A 22,485-nucleotide genomic window follows, 5' to 3' on the forward strand; every position below is an offset into this window, starting at 1 on the left:
CATTACAGGTAAAGTACCTGTAATTTATTCCTATTAGTTTCTGTCTTTAGCAAAAACCACCCCAACAAAGCTGAAACCTACCAAATTCACAGTCTGTGTACACGGCTCTCCATTCTTCTTCTTTGCTTTACAGGTTCCCAGGTCAAGAGCTTCCCCCATAATTAAGATCTTTTGAGGATGATCAATAGATAAGCACACCTGTAGAAAAAAGGGGGAGTTGGAGTTAAAAGCAGACAAAGGTATGGCCTTTCAACAGCAAGAATGGATATAACAACAGTTGGCGTGAGTTAAGAAGGCTTTTTATCCTTTTTATCAGTGCACTGGAATTTGAAGCCAGTGCTCCATAAGACAGCTGTAGAAATGGGAGGTGTAGGAGACACTTTTAATTCTCCACCCACTGTCTATTTTCTCCTGTGTCTTTGCTATCAGAATCCAAACACTCAGCCTTAGATGATGGATCCAGTTCCCAGTTTTCCCAGAATTCTTTGTAGCTAGTGATGGTCATGTGACTCTACTCAGCAGGGAAGGTAGCTGGGAAAGCTTCTGCTTTCCTTTAAAAGCAGAGCAAGGAGCCTGGTTCACTTCCTGCCTTGAATGGAAATGTGGTGGCTAGAGCTTCACAGCCATCTTGTGACCAAGAGGAAAAGGCTGAGAGACTCATGGACACCAGCCCTGGCGGCACCACACTGCCTATGTCTGGATTTTTTATTATGTAAGGAAAACAAACCCCAGGGTTTACTATTCAAAAGAAACTGTAGTGAAGTTTTTATTTGTAGCCAAACACCTTCCTAACCAATAAATGAAGACTTGCTGCCCTTCTCTGTGAAAGCAAGGAATGAAATAACTTAGTCTCTCACTCCTTGTGATATAATAATCTGTCTACAACAGAAGCAGTAGCTTCTTGCTGGCTTGAGTGGAGAAACTGTTGCTATTCATACTGTATCTAAGTTTGCAATTTACTAGAGAATCAGTAGGTAGTACCCAAACTCTAATGATGCTTGAGAAGATGAAAATTCACTTTAAAAATGAAAATTCACAAGCTGCAGCTATGATTGTACTAACAAATGGAACACAGTTCCCTCAACCATAAACCCTTGGCTTCTTGATGCCATCATGGAAATTCATGGGAGATCTAAGGGAACCTAAGCCCAAGAGTTGAAAGAATTCCAGGAACCTTGGAACGAATTTGAAAAGATATAATGGAAGAAGTTGTTATAGGGCTTCCCTGGTGGCGCAGTGGTTGAGAATCTGCCTGCTAATGCAGGGGACACGGGTTCGAGTCCTGGTCTGGGAAGATCCCACATGCCGCGGAGCAACTAGGCTCGTGAGCCACAATTACTGAGCCTGCGCGTCTGGAGCCTGTGCTCCGCAACAAGAGAGGCCGCGATAGTGAGAGGCCCGCGCACCGCGATGAAGAGTGGCCCCTGCTTGCCTCAACTAGAGAAAGCCCTCGCACAGAAACGAAGACCCAACACAGCCAAAAAATAAATAAATAAATAAATAAATAAATAAATAAATAAATAAATTTAAAAAAAGAAGTTGTTATAAAATACTCTAGAGTAGTCTGAAATTCAGAATATTGGTGGGTGAGGGGTAGATGAATAAACAAACAAAAAATCAGTTTAATGGAGACAAAAGAATGTAAAAGCTTGACTTATTACCTGGAGGTAGACCAATATAAATGTTTTTGATAGAACTCAGCTAAGTTATAAAGACCAACAACAACAAAAAAAATCATGGAAACAGAGTCTTACGTCTTCTGAACCATCCTTGGGCTTCATGGGGTTCGCGTTGAGCAGACCTATGACGGTACCCTGCTCAGTCTTCCAGAGTTCTTTGTGAACCTCTCCAAACAGGAACAGTGACACGTACCGTGTCAGGTCACGAAGATCATTCAGTCGCCAGATGCTAAATGTTTTCCCCTGGAGCAAACATTTATTCTTATTTTTAATAAATTTTGAACAATGGGTTACAATGTCTGCATTTACAGTTCGAGTGTTCTACTGTGGAAAAATATCTAAGTATAACCCACCCTGAATATGTAATCATCAGAATGTCTGTTAATTATAAACTAATCCTTTCTCTAGGTTTTGGTATGACTCTTCTCATTTTAGAAATGAAGGTGAAGAAAGGCAAGCCAATAGCAAACTTGTTACTAGCAGATACAAACTATGATATATAAAATATTTAAACAACAGGACTACTATTGTATAACACAGGGAACTATATTCAATATCTTGTAATAAACCATAATGGAAAAGAATATGAAAAAGAGTATATATATGTATAACTGGATCACTTTGCTGTACACCAAAAGCTAACACAACATTGTAAATCAACTATACTTCAGTAAAGAAAAGAACTTACTGATATAAATTTAGTAAATATCATTTATCACTGATTATGTTATTAATAAGGAGGTTTCAGCTGAATGTTTCTAAATCTTTCCTTAGCTTAGAAGAAAAAAGCATCATTTAAAGAAAACTAGTTGTATTTAACTGTAAAATTTTGGAAATACTATGACATATCAAGAAGTGCAACTCAGGGCTTCCCTGGTGGCGCAGTGGTTGAGAATCTGCCTGCCAATGCAGGGGACACGGGTTCGAGCCCTGGTCTGGGAAGATCCCACATGCCGCGGAGCAACTAGGCCCGTGAGCCACAACTACTGAGCCTGCGCGTCTGGAGCCTGTGCTCCGCAACAAGAGAGGCTGCGATAGTGAGAGGCCCGCGCATCGCGATGAAGAGTGGCCCCCGCTTGCCGCAACTAGAGAAAGCCCTCGCACAGCAACTAAGACCCAACACAGCCAAAAATAAATAATAAATAAATAACAAATAAATTAAAAAAAAAAAAAAAAGAAGTGCAACTCAAAATGCTGCCCACTTACAATATGAACATCTTCCATGTTTACAGATTTTTTTTTAAACAAAATAATTCACACAACATTGAATCAAGCTATTTCAGAGGCAGCCCAGAGTGGGTATGGTTACAGGTTATGGTGAGCTATCACCTAGACTCAAGTATTCTAACTATTCTCCCAAGGATTTGTACAGAGGAGTTCAGATAAATTTCACACCTATTATTTCCATGTCATTATAGCCAGTAGTGACGCAATTAGGAACTTAACCAAATGAAAACCAGACTTGTTCACATTTAGCGAGATAGAACAGGGCTAGAGCAGGATTCAGAATCTGAAACTCAAGCCCTCGTGTCAGAGCTCATAAAAAAATCTAAGGTTGGCCAAGATCTAAATTGGAGAATGAATTAGTTTTGAGCAAGATTATTTGCAGTATTTTAGAGAGAGCCTTTGAGATAATCAAAAGCCAGTTCCTTCATTTTACAGGTAAGGAAATGGAGGTCCTCAAAGAAAGATTTGGGGCCACCCTAAGGCCACAACTCCTGCTAAATGGAGAATGAGGCTTAGCATCCAGATTTTCTGACTTGTCAGGCCATAAAATAATTTTCCTGTTATGCCTCAGTCAACTGTTGTTTTAAAACTTGCTAGATCTTTTGTAATATCCATCAAATTAAATATACCATACTGTACTGGCGCAAGTCAGCAATTTCAGGACTTTTGCAATTGACATCTTACACCTAGTAAAGCTTTCCAAAGGATCTGTGAACTCAGCCTCTTTGAGGACCTGCTTCCCTTGCACAAAAGGGATTGCAATGTCACAGGGGCATCTACACGCATCAACAAACAATGACAAGTGAAATAAGAAAGAATGACATGGACAATAAAAAGCCCAAGAAGCCTGTACAACCAGATGTTCTTTAAGTAGGGCCCTCCTTACACATCTCCCCCTCGGGTACCAACCCAACGATGGTGTGGCAACTTGGGAACTTACTAGCAATGACTTCAAAATGAAATACTGACGGGTTCTGGGTAACAAATCAAGAACATATGAGTCCCCACTGTCAATCTGTGATGAAACATCTGAGAAATCAATAAAATGGCTTACACTGTTAGAACTCTGTGGAGTGATTTTCTTCAATATAACCCCAAATGTCACCCAGTCTATTTCTTCCAGCTTCTCACTTGCCATCTTTTCCTTGAGCTGAGATAGTCTGATCAGTCTTCGGCCAGTCATTTTCTTGTTCATTTCTGTGGAGGATACTCGAGGCTTCCTGGGTCAAGAAACCAGCGACTGGTAGATTATTATTCTAAGAAGAGATTATCTGGCACTGTAGCAAATTGGTTAGCAGAGATGTAATTGGTAGAAATCTCTAAAGCACCTGTTTTCAGGGAGGTGTAGTTATGTCATAATGGACAAGGCACATATTTTTACAGCAGATAAAAATGAGATAATTTTGGGACTTCCCTGGCAGTCCAGTGGTTAAGACTCTGTGCTTCCACTGCAGGGGGTACGGGTTTGATCTCTGGTCAGGGAACTAAGATCCCACATGGCGCACAGTGCGGCAAAAAAAAAAAAAAAAAAGAAAGATAATTTTAAAAGCTAGGTTTGCTTTTCCTTGGATCTAGAACTGGGACCTCTGTAGAAAATAAAGATCACAAATTCTTTAAGTTCTTATGAATTCTAATATAAAGTTATAATATTCTTTTAAAAATAATCTCTTGACTTTAATACAAAATCATGAATTGCTTAAGTAAATAAAATATTTCAATTCCATCAATTCTGCAAGAATTTCAAAAGTTCTACTATTTCTAATTAGTTTTCTTTAAGCCAACCTTTTCACATAATAAATGAAAACTGTGAACCTAGCTTCAATTAATATATTCTTTTTCCTAATGAGTGGCTAAAAACTCATGAATTTGTAAATTGTTTTTCTCTAGTAGAATATTAATATCTGTTCCATGTTTGATCATATTACATATTCAAGGACAAGAAAAAACAGGAAAAAACATGCTTTCTGACTCTTTCAGAAGTCTTCTGGAATAGAAAGTCCAAGAGCTACCTCTGAACAATGAAGAATATTCAGGAGGGAAACACTGACATAGGTGAAGAAATCCTTTCTTTGTCTGATTTCTTTAAGTTAATAGGTTACTATCAGGCAGTGATCCTTCGGAGTATTTTTAGGTTCTGTGGTTCAGGTAGAACAATTACAGAGACTCAAACAATTCTGCAATCCCCTAAATTTGTAGGCCCCTCAGAAGCTTTGGCTGAGTGTTTCAACTTCGTCTACTTCCACTCAGTTCAAACATTCAGCACGCTCACATCAGCAACATCTTTCATTATCTGTAGGGAGTTTCAACTGGGAAAGGCAGTATCATCTCAGGAGGGCCACACTTACCTTGAAAAAGAACCCTGAGCCCCCTCAATGAGCTTTTACTGTATTCCGTCCCTCCGACTCTGTCTCAGATGTAATGAAGATACTGATTTTTCCCCCAATTTTGGAGAGTACGGAGTCTTTACAATAAACTTCTACTGCGTGTTAGCAGTCACTTGTTCTCCCCCTGCTTAATCATATACTATTTAAGAGCTTAGCAGTTTTATTTTAGATTGACAAGGCTCAGGTCTTCTAGACGGGTTGCACTTGGCTACTCAGATAAACAGTACTAAAGGCAATCGGGTTTCAGAGTAAGGGTTACTGCTCTTCCCTGGGCTTCAAGAGCAGTAATAATGGAGATGCAAGGCAGCAGTGATGCAAAGCACAGATTTCAAAGTCCAGGCTTTTCCCTGAATCGATCCTGGGATTTATTCCTATTTTAACTGAATATCTTAATTTCTCCATGGAACAGATACACAGAATATAAATTGGCCTTAAAAGTTATCAGGAAGAAAAAGAGCACATCTATTTCTCTTAACATCAACTATAAGAAGATACTACTATCCTGGTTAAACTGTATATACCTTTAGGTGTTTAAAAATAGTCTCTATCACTGTTTTTATCAGTTTCTGATTAAATACAGTACTTATTATTTACTGATCTCTTTTTTTATGAACATGTATCTTTTATTCTTTACACAAGCAAGAGAAAGTTTTCCTTATTCATATGTAAATATACTGAGTCAAACCCAGGGCTGATGGCCTAGTATGGTCCAGTTCAAGAGCTGTAGGTCTTATGCGGATCTGTGGTACAAACACACTATTTCTGGAAGGCCAGGTCCCTAGAAAGGAGGAAGAGGCATCTAGTGGGGCCTATGAGCAGAGTGAGAGGCCCGTTCCAGTTACTGACCTGAGCCTCAGGCCGGAGAAGGCTTCCACGGAGACTGTCTGAGTTGTTTCCCCAGAGCTCCTGGGGGTCCCTGCACCCTGATCCCTCGTCATCCCAGCAGGCTTGTTTCCAGGAGTCGTTCGGAGTGGTTGGGAGGGTGCACTTGTCATCCTGAAAGATGAGCTTTGGGGCTCTAAAAAATGAACATAAAAATTAAGAAGAAAACCACACCGATAACTAAACATTAAATGGAATTGTTTCTTTTTTTAATCAACATATGCCATAACCAAATCTTGAGAGAACAAAGGACGCCCACAGGATCATTTCTGTACTACCCCCAGATCTCTGCAGCGTGGTCCAAAGAGCTTGCTGTGTATGAAAATGTTTTATAGCACCGCTGTCCAGTGTGGCGGCCACCAGCCACAGGTGGACTTTGATCACTTGAAACTGACTGGTGTATCTAAGGAAATGAATGCCTAATTTATCTACTTAGCCACATGTAGCCGGTGGCTGCTGTAGCAGTGCTGCTCTAAAACACTGCTCCTCTGGGCAAAGCCGTTTACTGAGTATTCACCATATACAGAGCACTGCAGAAGATTCCATGAGGGAATTAGAGCCCTCCTACAGAAATCAGTAATTAGTGGAGATGTGTGCACAGGTCAAATTCTACCTGAAAAACATCCAAAGTTAGCTCCCCTTTGTTTTCTTATTTCTTGTTTCATTTCATTTCAATCCATTCCATTTTACTTGGGGGGGGATAATTAGGGGGCCCAGGGTATTCTGACATGGTTACTTTTCATATTTTAGAAGCATTTGATAATGCTCCTGAGGGTCAGAAAGCTTGGGTATTCTCCTTAATAAAATCTCTCTCTCTCTTAAGTAAGATTGTTGTTTACCTTCAAAGCGACTTTGGATCACTTCTCGCAAGCCAGGGGCCAGGACAACCCTAGAACTTTAGAATCTCCAGAAACCATGCCCCTGCCCCATCCCTTCAAAACCTAACTTTGGACATTGCCTAATAAAACACCTTAGTAATATATCAAAGGTGCTAAGGGGATAAACACTATTAATAAGTGGATACATGGAATATATAATTTGTTGTCAAATAAATATGAACACTAGGAGCCTACAGCTATTCTGTACTATTGTGTAATCAAAAGGGCCTCTTTGAACATGTGTGATCAATAAAATGTTGCTTACTCTAAACTATGTTATCTCCAGACCACTTTGTCTTAGATCTTCCAAAGAATAATCACTTTGGGCAAAAAGACAGTACAACAAAACCAACACATAGAGCTTATAAATCCTTTTCATTTTATTTTGTGTGTATACATGTACGTGCTGAAATAGGATTTTGAGTACCATTCTATACTCCTGGCAAAGAAGCCTTTTCTAAACAATGGACCTTCTGGTTTAAAACAACCGGGCTTCAAATAAAACTAGATCATTTTATAAGGGGATCTGTACCTCACTCTCACAGCCTAAAAATTAAATCTCTAGACTGCTAGCATAAGAACTCAACCCAGTGGTTATACTTGACTATAATTCAAGTCAACTACAGGACTATAAGAGCTGAAAAAATATTGAATCCACTAAGCATTTAGTTAAATACCTATTCTCTACCTAAGGATTTTCTAAGCACTTTGAGATGTAGAGAAAGATTAGGAAATATAGCATATGGTTTCCATTCCCAGGAAACTTACTTTTCTCAATGGGCAGGTAAGATAGACCAAAACACACACACACACACATACGTGACAATGCCAAAATATATTGCAAACAGAACCCAAGCAGTGAGAAACCAGGGAGGCCTCAAGTACTACACCTGCAGGTGAAACCTTTGGTGTCCGAGCCACCCGCTTGGGTTTTGGTAGAGTAGGGACGTCAAGCTCCGCAGAAAAGCACGACGACTCCTGAATTCTCTGAACTTTCTTCTCCTTAAGAGGGGGACGTGGAGACTTATCTACTTGATTAAAAGTAAAAGAAATTAGTAAAGAAAATTTAGAAAGGGGCTCAAAAACCGTTTTACCAGGAGTTGGATGTAGAAGTAATGTTATAATTTCTTCGTAACAGAAATGCATACTATCCTTAGAATTAGTCTCATTACCTGGGGTTTTATGCAGACGGGCTGGACTTGCAGGCTGTTTAATTGTCGTTAGTTTCAGCTGTTCTTGTAAGGACTTCATTTGCTCTTGCAACTTCCTTAATTCATCTAGGGAAGAAAAATATATTGATTTAAGAACCAGACCAGAGGAAATATTATACATGATGAAAGTGCTGAAATGACTTTTGACGTCCACCCATCACCTCCACAACCTTGAGACCCACAATAGAATCACATACCAAAAACTCACAATTAACTTTTGCACTTCGAAGGGGTCCCCTCAGAGAAAGAAACATGATTATTTCCAGTAATCAAATCTCTAATACCAAAGCTGGTTATGAATTTGTACTACTGACAGATAATCACAGATACATGTCCATGGTTGACAGGTTCTTAAGAGTCAAGAAATCATTATATTTATTTCGTAAATCAAGTACCATAATTAATACAACGAATGGTGGCTCCTGTATTAGAAGAAATAGCCCATTGATTAGAGCAGAATTTTACTGTAATTTAAAAATACATGAGAAAGATGCCAGGAATAAGAAAATGGCAGTCCTCAATGTAAGGGTTCAGAAATGGTCTTCTGCTGAAACAGAATGTGTAGCTGCTTTGTAGTCTTGTCCCTGGCTCCTTTTGCTAAATCCTGAAGTATTATTTTTCTGTAATAAGTGTGAGAAATGTTAGAGCCTTTCTGCGAAGCATCAGTCGCACCTGGGTGACCCTGATATAAGGGGGCCTCTGTACCCTCAGATGCTGGCTTTAAATGCTCGCTCCACTAACTCGTACAATGTTCCTGGCAAAGTCATTTATCCCTACCCCTGACTCAGCAGCTATTTTGAGGAAAGCTGTCAGATGGGCGGTCTTCATCAGGGCTACTGTAAAGAAATTACAGAAAGCACATGGTTAGGCACCTTGCAATTCCTGATGAGTCTTCCCTTGACTGGGAACAGGAGCAGGGAGGGCCCTGTGGTTAGCTGATTGCGATGTAGGAGCTTCTTCCTCATCTGTTAAGTCTTCCATGTCTCCAAAAAGAGCATCCAAATTCTCCTTTTGGTCTTCAGCCTTTTCCACTTCTCCCTCATCAGCCTCCTCTGTGTAAGATTCACCATCACCGTCAGCATCAAAGAGCTCATCGAATGCATCAGGTTCACCATCTTCCTGGGTCAAGGGCTGACTCTCTTCTGAATTACAGTCTAAGGCCGACTCATTCTCCTCCAGCAGTGCGGTCAGCAGAGACAAATCATCCTCCTCCCCTATGGGAAAAAGAAGAAAAAGGAAAGAAAGAAAGCCTACCTGTGAAAAACAGCCATTGACAAACAGAGTTAAAACATTCAACATTCATAAGGCAGTTAAAATGACTCGGCAGATTCACCATTTTGCCTGGTATAATTATTGTTCTTTTTTTTACCTTTCCTCTCCCCCAGTGCTTCTTGGAGGGCACTGGGCTAAGAAAGCAGGAGCCAGTATCTGCTTAGTGACCACCGTGGGCCAGCCACTGGGCTAGATCTATTTACCTGTGCTACTTCAGCTAATCAGACACTTCCTGCATACGAAATTCAACCCACAAGGGAATAACTGAAAAACACGCTAAGTATACATTTAGGTTCTAGATGGATATATTCCCTCACTTTTTAATTGTTTGAGCAATTTTTTAAAACTATAGAAAGTTACAAAGCATTATATTAAATGTATTCATATCCCGTCACCCAGAATTAGCCATCATTAACATTTTATCATGTTTGCTTTTAGCTTTTACATTAAATGGTTGGGAAAGATAAAAGTTTAAGAAGTTTATCATGTCAAATCTTGTCCCAACTCATTACCACTGGCTGGCTCCAGGCCCCACTGCAATCACTGTCATAATTTTGCTATATCACTCGAGGCCATTCTTCATACTTTTAACATAAATATATAGGTATTCGTTAACATAGTATTTGGTTGCTTTAAAAATATTTATATAGATTATTTCACACTGTACGTGTTACTCCTATCCTGGTTTCATTCAACATTGCATGTAAGATTGATCCAAATCAAAATATAGTTGTAGTTTATTTCTTTCAACTGCTGTATAATACTCCATGGTAAGACTGTATCATGTTTTACTCACCCATTTTCCAATAAAGGCCATTTTCCAATAAACGGGCTAGTTCTAATTTTTTCCCACTACAAACTATGCCACAAGCACGTATCTACCTTCCTGCACATTTGTGAGAGTTTCTCCCTACTACCTCACCAACACCTGGTACATCATCTAAGATGTTTTGCTAATCTGATGAACGATTTTAAAAGATAGCTTGCTGCTTTGATTGGCATTTCCAGGATTACTGGTGAGGTAGAGAACTGCTTATGTTTACTGGCCAATTGGATTTCTTCTTTCTTGATTTATCTGTTTATTCTGTTTGCTCATTTTTCCCCCCTATTTGGGAATGATTCCTTTATAAAATCAGAGGCATTTAAAGCAAAAACATTAAGAATATGTGATGCACCCCCTCGCTGGAAAGACAGGGGCTGAAACCTAGAGAGGCTAAGGGTCTGTTTAGGATCACATGGTGAAACAGGTCAGCACAGGAGCCTGGGTTAGGATGGAGATCTCTAGATCAGTAAACCAATATCCTTTCCGCTGCTCTATGCTCCCTTACCAGAAGGAAATGAGCCAATAGCCAAACTCAAGGCCTAGAATCTGATGAAAGAGTCTAAAGCTTAAAGTCAGAGGTTGCATAACGATTAGTCTGAATTGCTTAGTCAACAAAGACTCCAAGACTGCAGGATGCAGCAAGAGAGAAGAGCCCACCAGACTCCCTAGGCGCCAGTTGAGATCACCACGTCCCCAAACGGAGCCAGGAGGCCCTCCTCTCTCTCCCGTTCCAAGCTGCTGTATAGAGCACACCCCGGAAGAGGCCTGGGCCCACACCACTGGGAGCCACAGGTGAAACAGGTTGCCTAGTGGCTCCACACTCTGGGCCTTGAACCCATCTTTTCATGAGAGAACCAGGGCGGATCCCGTGATGCCTTCCATCCCAGTTTACCTCGGTCACCACCCCAAATCATCTGTCTTCTCCATGTTGTACTGACCCCATCTTCCACCCTCCTTGCTCCCAAACTCCTGGGATCTGCTCTCTGGACCCAACAGAATCTACTACCAGCCCATTTCCTATATCTTCAGTGGCTCTTACAACAAAAATCTGGCTGCCCTGTGACTCTCTTGAGTGGAAGTTCTTTAATCATCCACACTGCAAATGCTGGAACAGTGCCCAGCACGCACTAGGCATGCAGTAGATGTCTGGCGATCAACTCCAGGGCTCTGACATCTTCTTTGCTTATCCCTGTTCACTCTGGAACCACTTAACTTCCTTCAAGCCACAGTTCATGACAGAAGATTTTTTTCATCAAGATCCCCTCCTGGTTGCTGTCACCGACTGATTTCCCTTTGGATGCCTCCCTCTTCCCCTCCATCTCTACTGCTGTCACCATTCTCAGTCACTACAACCTGCACAAGCACGATCCAGCCAATGCCTTCGTCTCTCGGTTTCCTGACCTCACCTTCAATGGTCCTGTCCCTCCCTCATCTTAGCCACTTACTCCCAAGGTCATTCCGTGTCATCACAGCAAAGGTACAACCTACCTCTGAGATCCTGATTTCAAGCATCCCACTCTGATCCCCACCTCCTATCCTTCCGCCAACTCACTCTAGTGCTCCCACCCGCCATCTCCTCCACTTTATTAAGATGTCCAAATCAAAACTACAATGTGGTATCAACTCACACAGGTCAGAATGGCCATCATCAAAAAATCTACAAACAATAAATGCTGGAGAGGGTGTGGAGAAAAGGGAACCCTCCTACACTGTTGGTGGGCATGTAAACTGGTACAGCCACTATGAAGAACAGTATGGAGGTTTCTTAAAAAACTAAAAATAGAACTACCATACGACCCAGCAATCCCACTCCTGGCCATACACCCAGAGAAAACCATAATTCAAAAAGATACATGCACCCCAATGATCACTGCGGCACTATTTACAATAGCCAGGACGTGGAAACAACCTAAATGTCCATCAACAGAGGAATGGATAAAGAAGATGTGGTACATATATATTCAATACAATGGAATATTACTCAGCAATAAAAAAGAACAAAATAACGTCATTTGCAGCAACATGGATGGACCTAGAGATTGTCATACTGAGTGAAGTAAATCAGACACAGAAAGACAAATATCATATGATATCGCTTATATGTGGAATCTAAAAAACAAGGGTACAAATGAACTTATTTACAAAACAGAAGCAGAGTCACGGATGGAGAAAACAAACTTATGGTTGCCAGGGATAATGGGGGTGGGTGGAGGGATAAACTGGGAGATTGGGACTGACATATATACGTTGCTATATATAAAATAGATAACTAATAAGAACTTGCTGTATAGTACAGGGAACTCTACTCAATATTCTGTAATGGCCTATATGAGAAAAGAATCTTAAGAAAAAAAAATAAAAAGAGTGGATATATGTATAAGTATAACTGATTCACTTTGCAGTACACCTGAAACTAAACAACATTATAAATCAACTATACTCCAATAAAAATTAAAAAAAAAAAAAAAGATGTCCAAATCCATCAACCCTCCTACAGTGTTTTTACCACCCTCATCCCCCATCTCCTCACTTTGGATCCATGTTCTATCATTATAATCACTGCCTTCTAAAGCTTCTTAACTCCCCTGCTTGTCTCTTTTGCCCTCATGGTTCTTAACCCTGATGAAATCCAACAGGCCACCACCTCCCTGCCTGCACCCCAGCTGGTGAACTTTCCTGGACAAAGACCCACCACCATGACTGGTTTAACTTTAAATATACACCTGCCAATAACAAACGGGCAGTCAATACTGCTTAAAAATCCCCACACTTTCCTGATACACCTGCTTTCCTATTCTCTAACTCCTTCACATGTCTCTCCTTAAACCTCTGATGCCCTCTCCTCCCACTTTAATCTTGGCTGATTGATCTTGTTTTGTATTTTATAGGAAAAAACACAGAAGCAATCAGACTTCATCATCCTTCACTACCAAACCTGAACCTGTATTCTCTGCTTTTCCTCCAGCGACGACAGATGAAGTGTCGAGTCCTAGTTCTGGCCAATTCCTCCATTTAGACACTGGTTCCCACTACTTTCCGCTTCTCCAGGACTTCAGTTGACAATCACCAGCTCTCTCCCACATCACCGGCTCTTCCCTGTCTCCCGGCGCATTCCTCTCAGCATCCATACTCATTCCGGCGTCTCCCATCTTACCAACTACCTGATATTTTCCTACTTGTTTTTTTATTATCTTGCTCTCTCTACTAGCATGTAAACATGGATGTTGTTCAACAGCACCTAGCACCAGGAAACTTTCTGATTTCGTCTATACTGGACCAAACTGTGAAGCCATGTCAACCAAATGAGACTTTTTTTAGATACAGTGATTTCTGAGAGAACATAGACCCATTCACCACTTCTTCTCATGACCACCTCATAGCAAAAAGTTACACTTTGTATTACATCAATGGCTCTGTAGGTAATTTGGTGATTTTAAGAAATAGGGAAGGGCTTCCCTGGTGGCGCAGTGGTTGAGAATCTGCCTGCTAATGCAGGGGACACGGGTTCGAGCCCTGGTCTGGGAAGATCCCACATGCCACGGAGCAGCTGGGCCCGTGAGCCACAACTACTGAGCCTGCGCGTCTGGAGCCTGTGCCCCGCAACAGGAGGGGCCGCGATAGTGAGAGGCCCGCGCACCGCGATGAAGAGCGGTCCCTGCACCGCGATGAAGAGTGGCCCCCACTTGCCGTAACTAGAGAAAGCCCTCGCACGAACCGAAGACCCAACAGAGCCAAAAATAAAGAAATAAATAAAGTAGCTATAAAATTAAAAAAAAAAAAAAAAGAAATAGGGAACTATCATTATACCAATGGTACAATCAATCTCACATATTATCACAGTGCGATGAATTTCAGCATTTGGTTTTAATTTTTTTAAAAGGCAAAGTGTAATAAACTTGGGCTTTAAAATTACCAGCCAGAGTACACCTGAAACTAACACAACACTGTACATCAACTATACTCCAATAAAAATTTTGAAAAGTAATAAACAAAATTACACAACCAGAAAAATAATGCATTTTACTTGTGAGGGTCTCTTCACAGCCAGCACAATCATTTTTGTGCTGCTCTCAGGCTAAGCTCTGCTAATTAGAGCAACATCGCTTTGCTAGTTAAATATTTTGCACACATCCTTGCAAGCTGAACAAAATTTAAAAGCACTATAAGAATTTAAGTCAGAGCTACACTAAAACCACTTCAACAGATTTCAATATCAAATGTGAACTCCAACGTAAGGCTGCCTGGGTTCAAATCCCTGCTTCTGACAGTTTCACTTGTGACAAGTCACCCAGACATCTGTCTTCCTTTCTATGAAATAGTTGCTGTGAGGGTAAAATCAGTTAATACAGTCATCTCTGGTATCCACAGGGCATGTGTTGCAAGATCCCGCACGGATACCAAAATCCATAGATGCTCAAGTCCCTTATATAAAATAGTGTAGTATTTGCATATAAGCTATGCACATCCTCCCGTACACTTTAAATCATCTCTAGGTGATTTATAATACCTAATACAATGAAAATGCTATGTAAATACTTGCCAGCTCTCAGCAAATTCAAGTTTTGTTTTTTGGAACTTTCTGGATTTTTTTTCTCGAATATTTTCTATGTGCAGTTGGTTGAATCCGCAGATATGGAAGGCCAACTGTATACGTAAGATCTTCGAGCAGTGCTTGGCATATTGTAAGTACATGTCAACTACCGTTATTATGAAAGACAATCAGTGCTGTCAGGAACAGAAATCTCACCTGATTAAAACAAATAACATTCACTGACTGAAGTGAGATTTCTTTTGAAACACTCAGACGATGCTTGAGGGGCGGGCAGCTATTTTCACTATTTTATAAGTGGAATAAGTAACAACAAGCCCATGAACACAAGAGTGATTTTCCATGAAACAAAGAGGAACTGAGAAAATGGCCAGGACTCACCATCCATGCTGTCAAGAGAACAGTGGCGATGGAGAACTGTCAGGGAGGAACAGGTGCCCAGGAGATGGCAGGAATGCAGGACCTTGGCTGCGTGAAATGAACATAAGAAAAGTCACCCTTAAGTCTTCTCTCTCACATCGCACGTGTATCCAGCAAACCCAGAATCCTACAAATTGTAGGGGCTCAAGCTCAGAATTCATCCAGACTCTGGCTATTTCTCACCCCACCACCAACACCATCTGCCTCCTAGTATGGCAGCAGTCCCTTTTCTTGTCTCCAAGCTATGGTTACAGAAACTCGGTTGAGGTACAGAGTAGTTTGTTTGATATTAGGTTACACAGACGAGACAAATTGTGAACAGATATTATGAAGGCTGGTCTAAATAGCAGGGCTATTATCTGTTTTATTTCTTGTAACATATTTGAGGTCTACATTGTCCATAAGAGCCTACTGTGTGGTTCTACTTAGTTGCAGCCTTAGTCACATCAAGATTTCGATTCAGTACTAGTTAGCAAAGCTCAGAGGAACAGTTGGCATAGCTAATTAGGATAAAGTCATATAATTCTGTGCACTTTCCTTTTTTCATTTAAAATGATTTTTAAAACTGCAAGAAGAAAATATAAATTTTTCTAGGCTATTGCTTAACTTACATAGGCTCTATAATATATATGACCTTGGTAAGTCCGACGTCAAGTATTAATTATGGTGCTTTCTTTTCACTTATTCAACAAACATTTCTATGGACCCATCATATGTCCTGCACTGTGTTGTCTACTGGGGAATCTGCGGGATTGTAAGCTTCCTGAGGGCTAGGTAGGAGCAAACTGTCCTTGTTTATTTGTATAACCAACCCTGTTTTCCCCCGAAACAAACCCACGCACCCTTCCTCACCCTCACACCTAGGACCATCCGACAAGTGCTAGGGGTTCTATCTCCAGTATATTGCTCAAATCTTTTACTTCTCCCCAATTTCACTGCCAAAAAGCCTAGTCCAAGCCACCATCAATCTTTTGCCTGGACTACCGTGTTAGCTTCCTGTATTGGTTTCCCTGTCCCTCTGTAATTTATCCTCTGTACAAAAGCTACAGTAATCTTTTCTTTCCTTAGTAGTCTTTTAGGAACGTTCAGTCAGATGGCAGTATTCCCTTGATAAAATTTCTTTAATGATTTTTCCATTGCCCTTAGAACAAAATTTACAAAAGTTCCTACGAGGCAATGGCTACTCTCTCTCCCGCCTACTTCTACTTCTTCAGTTTTTTCTAAATCCACTCCGCCCACCTCCCCCCTGTCCCCCCCCGCTCCCCGCAACGAAGGATGTTCCAGCCAGACTAGCCTGCTTTCAACTTCTTGAACACACAAGTGCTTTGGGGCCTCAGGTTCTTTGGAAAGCTCTCCCCTAGCTCCTTCTCATCCCTCAGTCTCTGCTTAACTCTCCATTTTTCTAAGCCTTTCCAGACCACCCTATCTGACCAGGCCCCTGGAACCCTCTCACCTCCTCCTTTTCACGACTTTATTGCACATTCCACTATGGTGTACCTGTTACTTGTTAGCGACTTTAAAGTGTAAACTTCACGAAGGCTGAAGTGATGGGTGACGCATTCAGTAACTATTAGCAAATCAATTTGAGCAAATGAATGAATGAATAAGACACAGTACAGACGGCAAGCGTTTAGCAAGCGTCTTAAAAGGTTACCTTTAAAAAGAAGAAACTGGACCCTTAAACAGCCTGGACGGCCGAACGCCTTGCACCTCTCGGTGCATTTCGGAACTGCCCGCAATCCCCCAGCCCCGGAACCTCCGCCGCTCAGCACTCAGCGCCCACCCCCGCGCCCGGCCCCGCGCTCGGCCCAGGTCGCCCCCGCGCTCACCCAATTCCAGTCTCGCCCACCTGAGCGCCCCCGGACTCCGCGCCTCCCGCCCTCGGAGCTCGCTAAACTCTCCCACAGACGCGCGCGGACAGTCCCTCAACCTGCCCCTCAACAGTCGCAGACCCGCATCTTACCCGGCTCTGCACCCCTTCCCTTTCTACAGCCGGGCCCGCCAAAATTCCAACTCGACTCCGCCCCCGCCTCTGACGTCAGACGCACGCCGGCTCGGGGCTGCACTGATTGGCTACTTCAGAGGTCTTGGCGGAAACGGCCGCGGGGGGGCGGGGAGAAGGTGACCCTTGCGTAAGCAATCTGATTGGCTCACGTGACCGGCGCCCTCTTTGTTGGGGGCAAGGAAACTTCCGGTCGGTGCAGCCCTGGCTTCCTCCGGTAAGTGTTCTAGCGTCCCCACCGGCGCTGGGAAGTAGAACTGTCCCTGTACGGTATTTTCATAGGAGGTCAGAAGTTAGTTCCTGACACTTTCCGGCACTGACCGTGTCATCCAGTTCTGAGGCTCGTTTTCTCTTACGCTTGACGCAGAGAAGCCTGCGCATTGAGGCTCAAACCGCGGAACCCACTGCAGACCTTCCCCCTGCCCTCACAGATTGCCTGTGGCTGGGTTGACTGTATAGAAGTCTGAACAGGCTGGTTGATAATTTCACTCGGTTGGTTATTTTACAACCTCGTGTTCAGTTGAGATAATGGGACTGAAAAACAAACCAACAAAAATCTGGTCCACTTTTACCTCTCTGACCGTCGTCACCGTCTGTAAAATGAGAAGGAAAGACTAGATGAGATTCTTAGACCCAGTAGAAACCACTGTTTGCAGAGGAGTTCGTGGTCCTTAATTGCGTCAGAGTTGGGAATAACTGTTTTCTGCTTCTTCTCACCAAAATGTCAGCATCGGGAGACAAGGGGACCGTGTCTTTTTCATCTTCCTAGCTCTTCCTCTGTCTTCTCTCTTGCTGCTGGTGCCTGGCACACAAGAAATGTTTACAGAGAGAAAAAGTCGAATAGAGTATTTGCTCTTGAACAAGTCACTTAGCTTTGGCGGGGGCGGGGCGGGGGGTCAATTTCTTCATCCGTAAAGTGCTGATAATAGCGATAACTAGAGGGTTTCAGAAAGGATCAAATGAGAATTTCAAGTACCTTTTCACACACTGGTTATCAGCCATAGTCACTTAGTGCCTCAGGTGTACAAGTTTGGACAAAGACAAGGTGCATATTGTAGGCATTTAGTCTAGTTTGGGAGATGCGATCTCTGCATAAAAGACAAATAACATAAGGTGACTACCAGGGAGCACCAGTCTTGCTCATGAGGAGGTAAAAGATAGGTGGAGGGCTTCCCTGGTGGCGCAGTGGTTGAGAATCTGCCTGCCAATGCAGGGGGCACGGGTTCGAGCCCTGGTCTGGGAAGATCCCACATGCCGCGGAGCAACTAGGCCCGTGAGCCACAACTACTGAGCCTGCGCGTCTGGAGCCTGTGCTCCGCAACAAGAGAGGCCACGATAGTGAGAGGCCTGCGCACCGCGATGAAGAGTGACCCCCACTTGCCACAACTAGAGAAAGCCCTCGCACAGAAACGAAGACCCAGCACAGCCAAAAATAAATATAAATAAAAATAAATTTAAAAAAAAAATAGAAAGCATTTTCAAAAAAGATAGGTGGAAAGATGAGGTGGAAACATTTTAAAATGTAGGTAAAACAAATTGGGTGGCAGATGATGAATACTTTATTCTGTAAGCGGTAAAGAGACCTGTTTGAGCAGGTGGGGGAGGAAGGTAGATGGATAGAGAAAGGTGTGGCTAAGTGCTCAGACTCTGCAGTTAAGACTGCATGATTTTTAACTGCCACATGCTCACTGTGCAACCTCGGCTAAGTTACTTAACCTCTCTGAGCCTCAACTTAACTCATCTGCAAAACAGGGACAGTCATAGTTATTTCATAGGGTATTGTGAGGATTCATGAGAAAAACTTGAAAATATGCAGTGTGCCCAGCACATGTAAGCATTAAAAGTGTAATAACTTTTAGTCTTACTACTTTATAAGGCAATGCTTAGGACGATTAAGCTAACAAAGATAGGTGCTCAGGAGAATTCCCTGGCGGTCCAGTGGTTAGGACTTGGCGCTTTCTCTGCGGTGGCCCCAGGTTCAATCCCTGGTCAGGGAACTAAGATCCTGCAAGCCGCGCAGCGCGGCCAAAAAGAAAAAAAATTCAAAAGATGGGTGCTCAGGAACTGGGTACACCAGAAATTGAAGACAAAGAAGCTTGATAGGAGATCGTGATAGTCCCAGACTGTGAGAGCTGAAGGGAAGGGACGAATTGGAAGCACGTTAGGAGGGAAACCTATCTGCTTTGGTAACTGACCAGAGGAAAGTTACCTTTGGCAGGAAAAGGAGAGGACGATAGCCAGGTTGGCAACAGCTGAGAGACTGGCAGACTTATACAGAAGGAGCTTGCTTTGGACAGGGTAGAGATGTGAGTTCAGCCTGAGGCGATGGTGGGGAGATTTCAGCTCTACCTTTAGATATGTGACCCAAGCCAAGGGGACATATCAGGGCTGCAGGTGTAGGCTTAGTGAGTGCAGTTGAGTTCTGTAAAGTAGAGATTGTAGAAGCAGAATAGCTTTGAGTATGTTTCCAGGGTTAATGCACCAGACGATTAAATCGATGCTTCCACCTTTCAGCCCAGCAGGAAACAATGCTATTCAAAATCAGAAAATCAGATCTTCTGCTGGGAGTAACAGCCGGTTTCCAAAGCACCCACACCACCTCCCTGTAGACATCTGTTTACATCTGCCTTCACATCTCATGCTTTATGGCACAGAATTCTCTAGAGTCTTATCCCGAACTTGAATTTGTCCAACTAACTGAACAAAAACGCTTTACTGAGAAAACTGTCATCCTTCCTCAGAGGCAATGCTCTACTTGGAGCTGAATGGCCCTCCTGAGAAAGGAAAACCCAGCCTCCTTAATTTTCCTAACAGAATATTGTCTTTGTTGCCCAAATAAATGTCTGTTGCTTTTCAAACAATCTAGAGGTTACTTCAAGCAACAGGGTATGTTCCTCCATCTCGACTGATGCTTTGCAAAGAGAAGCCAATAAAAAAAACTCTAGCCTTACTGGTTTTAATTAATTCATGAGTATGCTCAACACATTTCTTCCTTGGTTTTGCTGAGTTAATAACTACAATATGTACTTTATGCATGCAGAATAAATTTTACCTGTGATTATGGCTCCATATGTTTAAAGGACAAAATTGCTGCATAAACCTGTCAGCTTACTGAGAGTTCCTAAGCCGATATTTTTTTGTATTATACTTCATATCTTTGCAATTACTTACCTAGAAAAAAGAACACAATACTCAGTGATGACCAATATCTTCACAAAGAGAACATAATGTTATTTCAATAATTTTTAAAATGACAAACTCTGTAAGTCAAAGGATACCAAAGAAGATGGTAAAATTATTTCTACTTTTTGCTTTCATAGCAAAGCAGTTTTGGTACCTGTCCTTTCACTATAACATTTGAATATTGGTCCGTATACTTGATTCCTGTTACATGTAAAAGCTGCAACTAGCTGTTCTATCAGCTTTCTTCCATTGAATTAATGATTGCATAATAAATCTGATATTTCATTAAAAGCAATTCCAACTTAGCCCTTTCATTATGGGTCAAATGAAATGTTGGTCAATTTCCACCATAATCTTGATTTTATGATTTAATGTGAACACATTTTATATGTGTTCATATTAAATAATCTTATATATAGTTAAAAGTTTTTTTTTCATTTTTAAAGAAAATAATAGACTTTATTTTTTTAGAGCAATTTTAGGGTTATAGAAAAATTGTGTGGAAAGAACAGAGTTCCCATATAGCCCCTTCCACACACACAATTTTTTTTTTAGTAGATCTTTATTGGAGTATAATTGCTTCACAGTACTGTGTTAGTTTCTGTTGTACAACAAAGTGAATCAGCCATATGCATACATATGTCCCCATATCCCCTCCCTCTTGAGCCTCCCTCCCACCCTCCCTATCCCACCCCTCTAGGTGGTCACAAAGCACCAAGCTGATCTCCCTGTGCTATGCAGCTGCTTCCCACTAGCTATTTTACATTTGGTAGTGTATATATGTCCATGCCACTCTCTCACTTCGTCCCAGCTTACCCTTCCCCCTCCCCGTGTCAAGTCCATTCTCTACATCTGCGTCTTTATTCCTGTCCTGCCACTAGGTTCATCAGTACCTTTTTTTTTTTTTTAAGATTCCATATATATGTGTTAGCATATGATATTTGTTTATCTCTTTCTGACTTACTTCACTCTGTGTGACATACTCTAGGTCCATCCATCTCACTACAGATAACTCAATTTCGTTTCTTTTTTATGGCTGAGTAATATTCCATTGTATATATGTGCCACATCTTCTTTATCCATTCATCTGTCGATGGACATTTAGGTTGGTTCCATGTCCTGGCTATTGTAAATAGTGCTGCAGTGAACATTGTGGTACGTCTCTCTTTTTTAAAATTTATTTATTTTTTGGCTGCGTTGGGTCTTCGTTGCTGTGTGTGGGCTTTCTCTAGTTGCAGCAAATGGGGGCTACTCTTTGTGGCGGAGCACAGGCTCTAGGCACGTGGGCTGCAGTAGTTGTGGCTCGTGGGCTCTAGAGCGCAGGCTCAGTAGTTGTGGCGCACGGGCTTAGTTGCTCTGCGGCATGTGGGATCTTCCCAGACCAGGGCTCGAACCCGTGTCCCCTGCGTTGACAGGCGGATTCTTAACCACTGTGCCACCAGGGAAGTCCCACATGTCTCTTTTTGAATTATGGTTTTCTCAGGGTATATGGTTTTCTCAGGGTATATGCCCCGTAGTGGGAGTGCTGGGTCATATGGTAGTTCTGTTTTTAGTTTTTTAAGGAACCTTCATACTGTTCTCCATAGTGGCCATACCAATTTACATTCCCCCCAACAGTGTAGAAGGATTGCCTTTTTCACCACACACTCTCCAGCATTTATTGTTTCTAGATTTTTTGATAATGGACATTCTGACTGGTGTGGGGTGATAACTCATTGTAGTTTTGATTTGCATTTCTCTAATAATTAGTGATGTTGAGCATCTTTTCATGTGCCCCTTGGCCATCTGTATGTTTTCTTTGGCACACACACAATTTTATTATTAACATCTTGCGTTAGTTAGTATGGGACTTTTTGTTACAATTGATGAGCCAATATTGATACATTATTATTAACTAAAGTCTGTAATTTACATTAGGGTTCACCGTTTATGTTACACATTCAATAGGTTTTGACAGAGGTATCCACCATTACAG

At 41.8% G+C, this 22,485-nt stretch overlaps 1 protein-coding gene and 1 long non-coding RNA gene across 6 annotated transcripts in view; one reads left to right on the top strand and one right to left on the bottom strand.

Moving 5' to 3' along the window:
• Nucleotides 1-17,362, bottom strand: part of MCM10 (minichromosome maintenance 10 replication initiation factor) — a 41,481-nt gene extending 24,119 nt beyond the window's left edge. For 2 of the 5 annotated variants that reach the window (XM_057544420.1, XM_057544419.1), the window contains exons 1-9: nt 17,289-17,362; nt 15,287-15,373; nt 9,134-9,475; nt 8,223-8,327; nt 7,941-8,081; nt 6,137-6,308; nt 3,961-4,126; nt 1,755-1,922; nt 82-198 (exon numbers count right to left, since the gene is read on the bottom strand). In XM_057544420.1, coding sequence (XP_057400403.1) covers nt 82-198; nt 1,755-1,922; nt 3,961-4,126; nt 6,137-6,308; nt 7,941-8,081; nt 8,223-8,327; nt 9,134-9,475; nt 15,287-15,293 — 1,218 coding nt within the window. In that variant the 5' untranslated portion in view covers nt 15,294-15,373; nt 17,289-17,362. Of the gene's footprint in view, nt 1-81; nt 199-1,754; nt 1,923-3,960; nt 4,127-6,136; nt 6,309-7,940; nt 8,082-8,222; nt 8,328-9,133; nt 9,476-15,286; nt 15,374-17,154 lie in introns of all 5 variants that reach the window. The other 3 variants (XM_057544422.1, XM_057544421.1, XM_057544423.1) reach the window with 3 other exon arrangements.
• A 145-nt stretch (nt 17,363-17,507) lies between these two features.
• LOC130707660 (uncharacterized) overlaps nt 17,508-22,485 on the top strand; it is a 47,474-nt gene continuing 42,496 nt past the window's right edge. The window contains exon 1 of the long non-coding RNA XR_009007664.1: nt 17,508-17,544. This is a non-coding gene — a long non-coding RNA (uncharacterized LOC130707660). The remainder of the gene's footprint in view (nt 17,545-22,485) is intronic.

Source organism: Balaenoptera acutorostrata, chromosome 3, assembly GCF_949987535.1.
Source record: "Balaenoptera acutorostrata chromosome 3, mBalAcu1.1, whole genome shotgun sequence".
NCBI lineage: Eukaryota > Metazoa > Chordata > Mammalia > Artiodactyla > Balaenopteridae > Balaenoptera > Balaenoptera acutorostrata.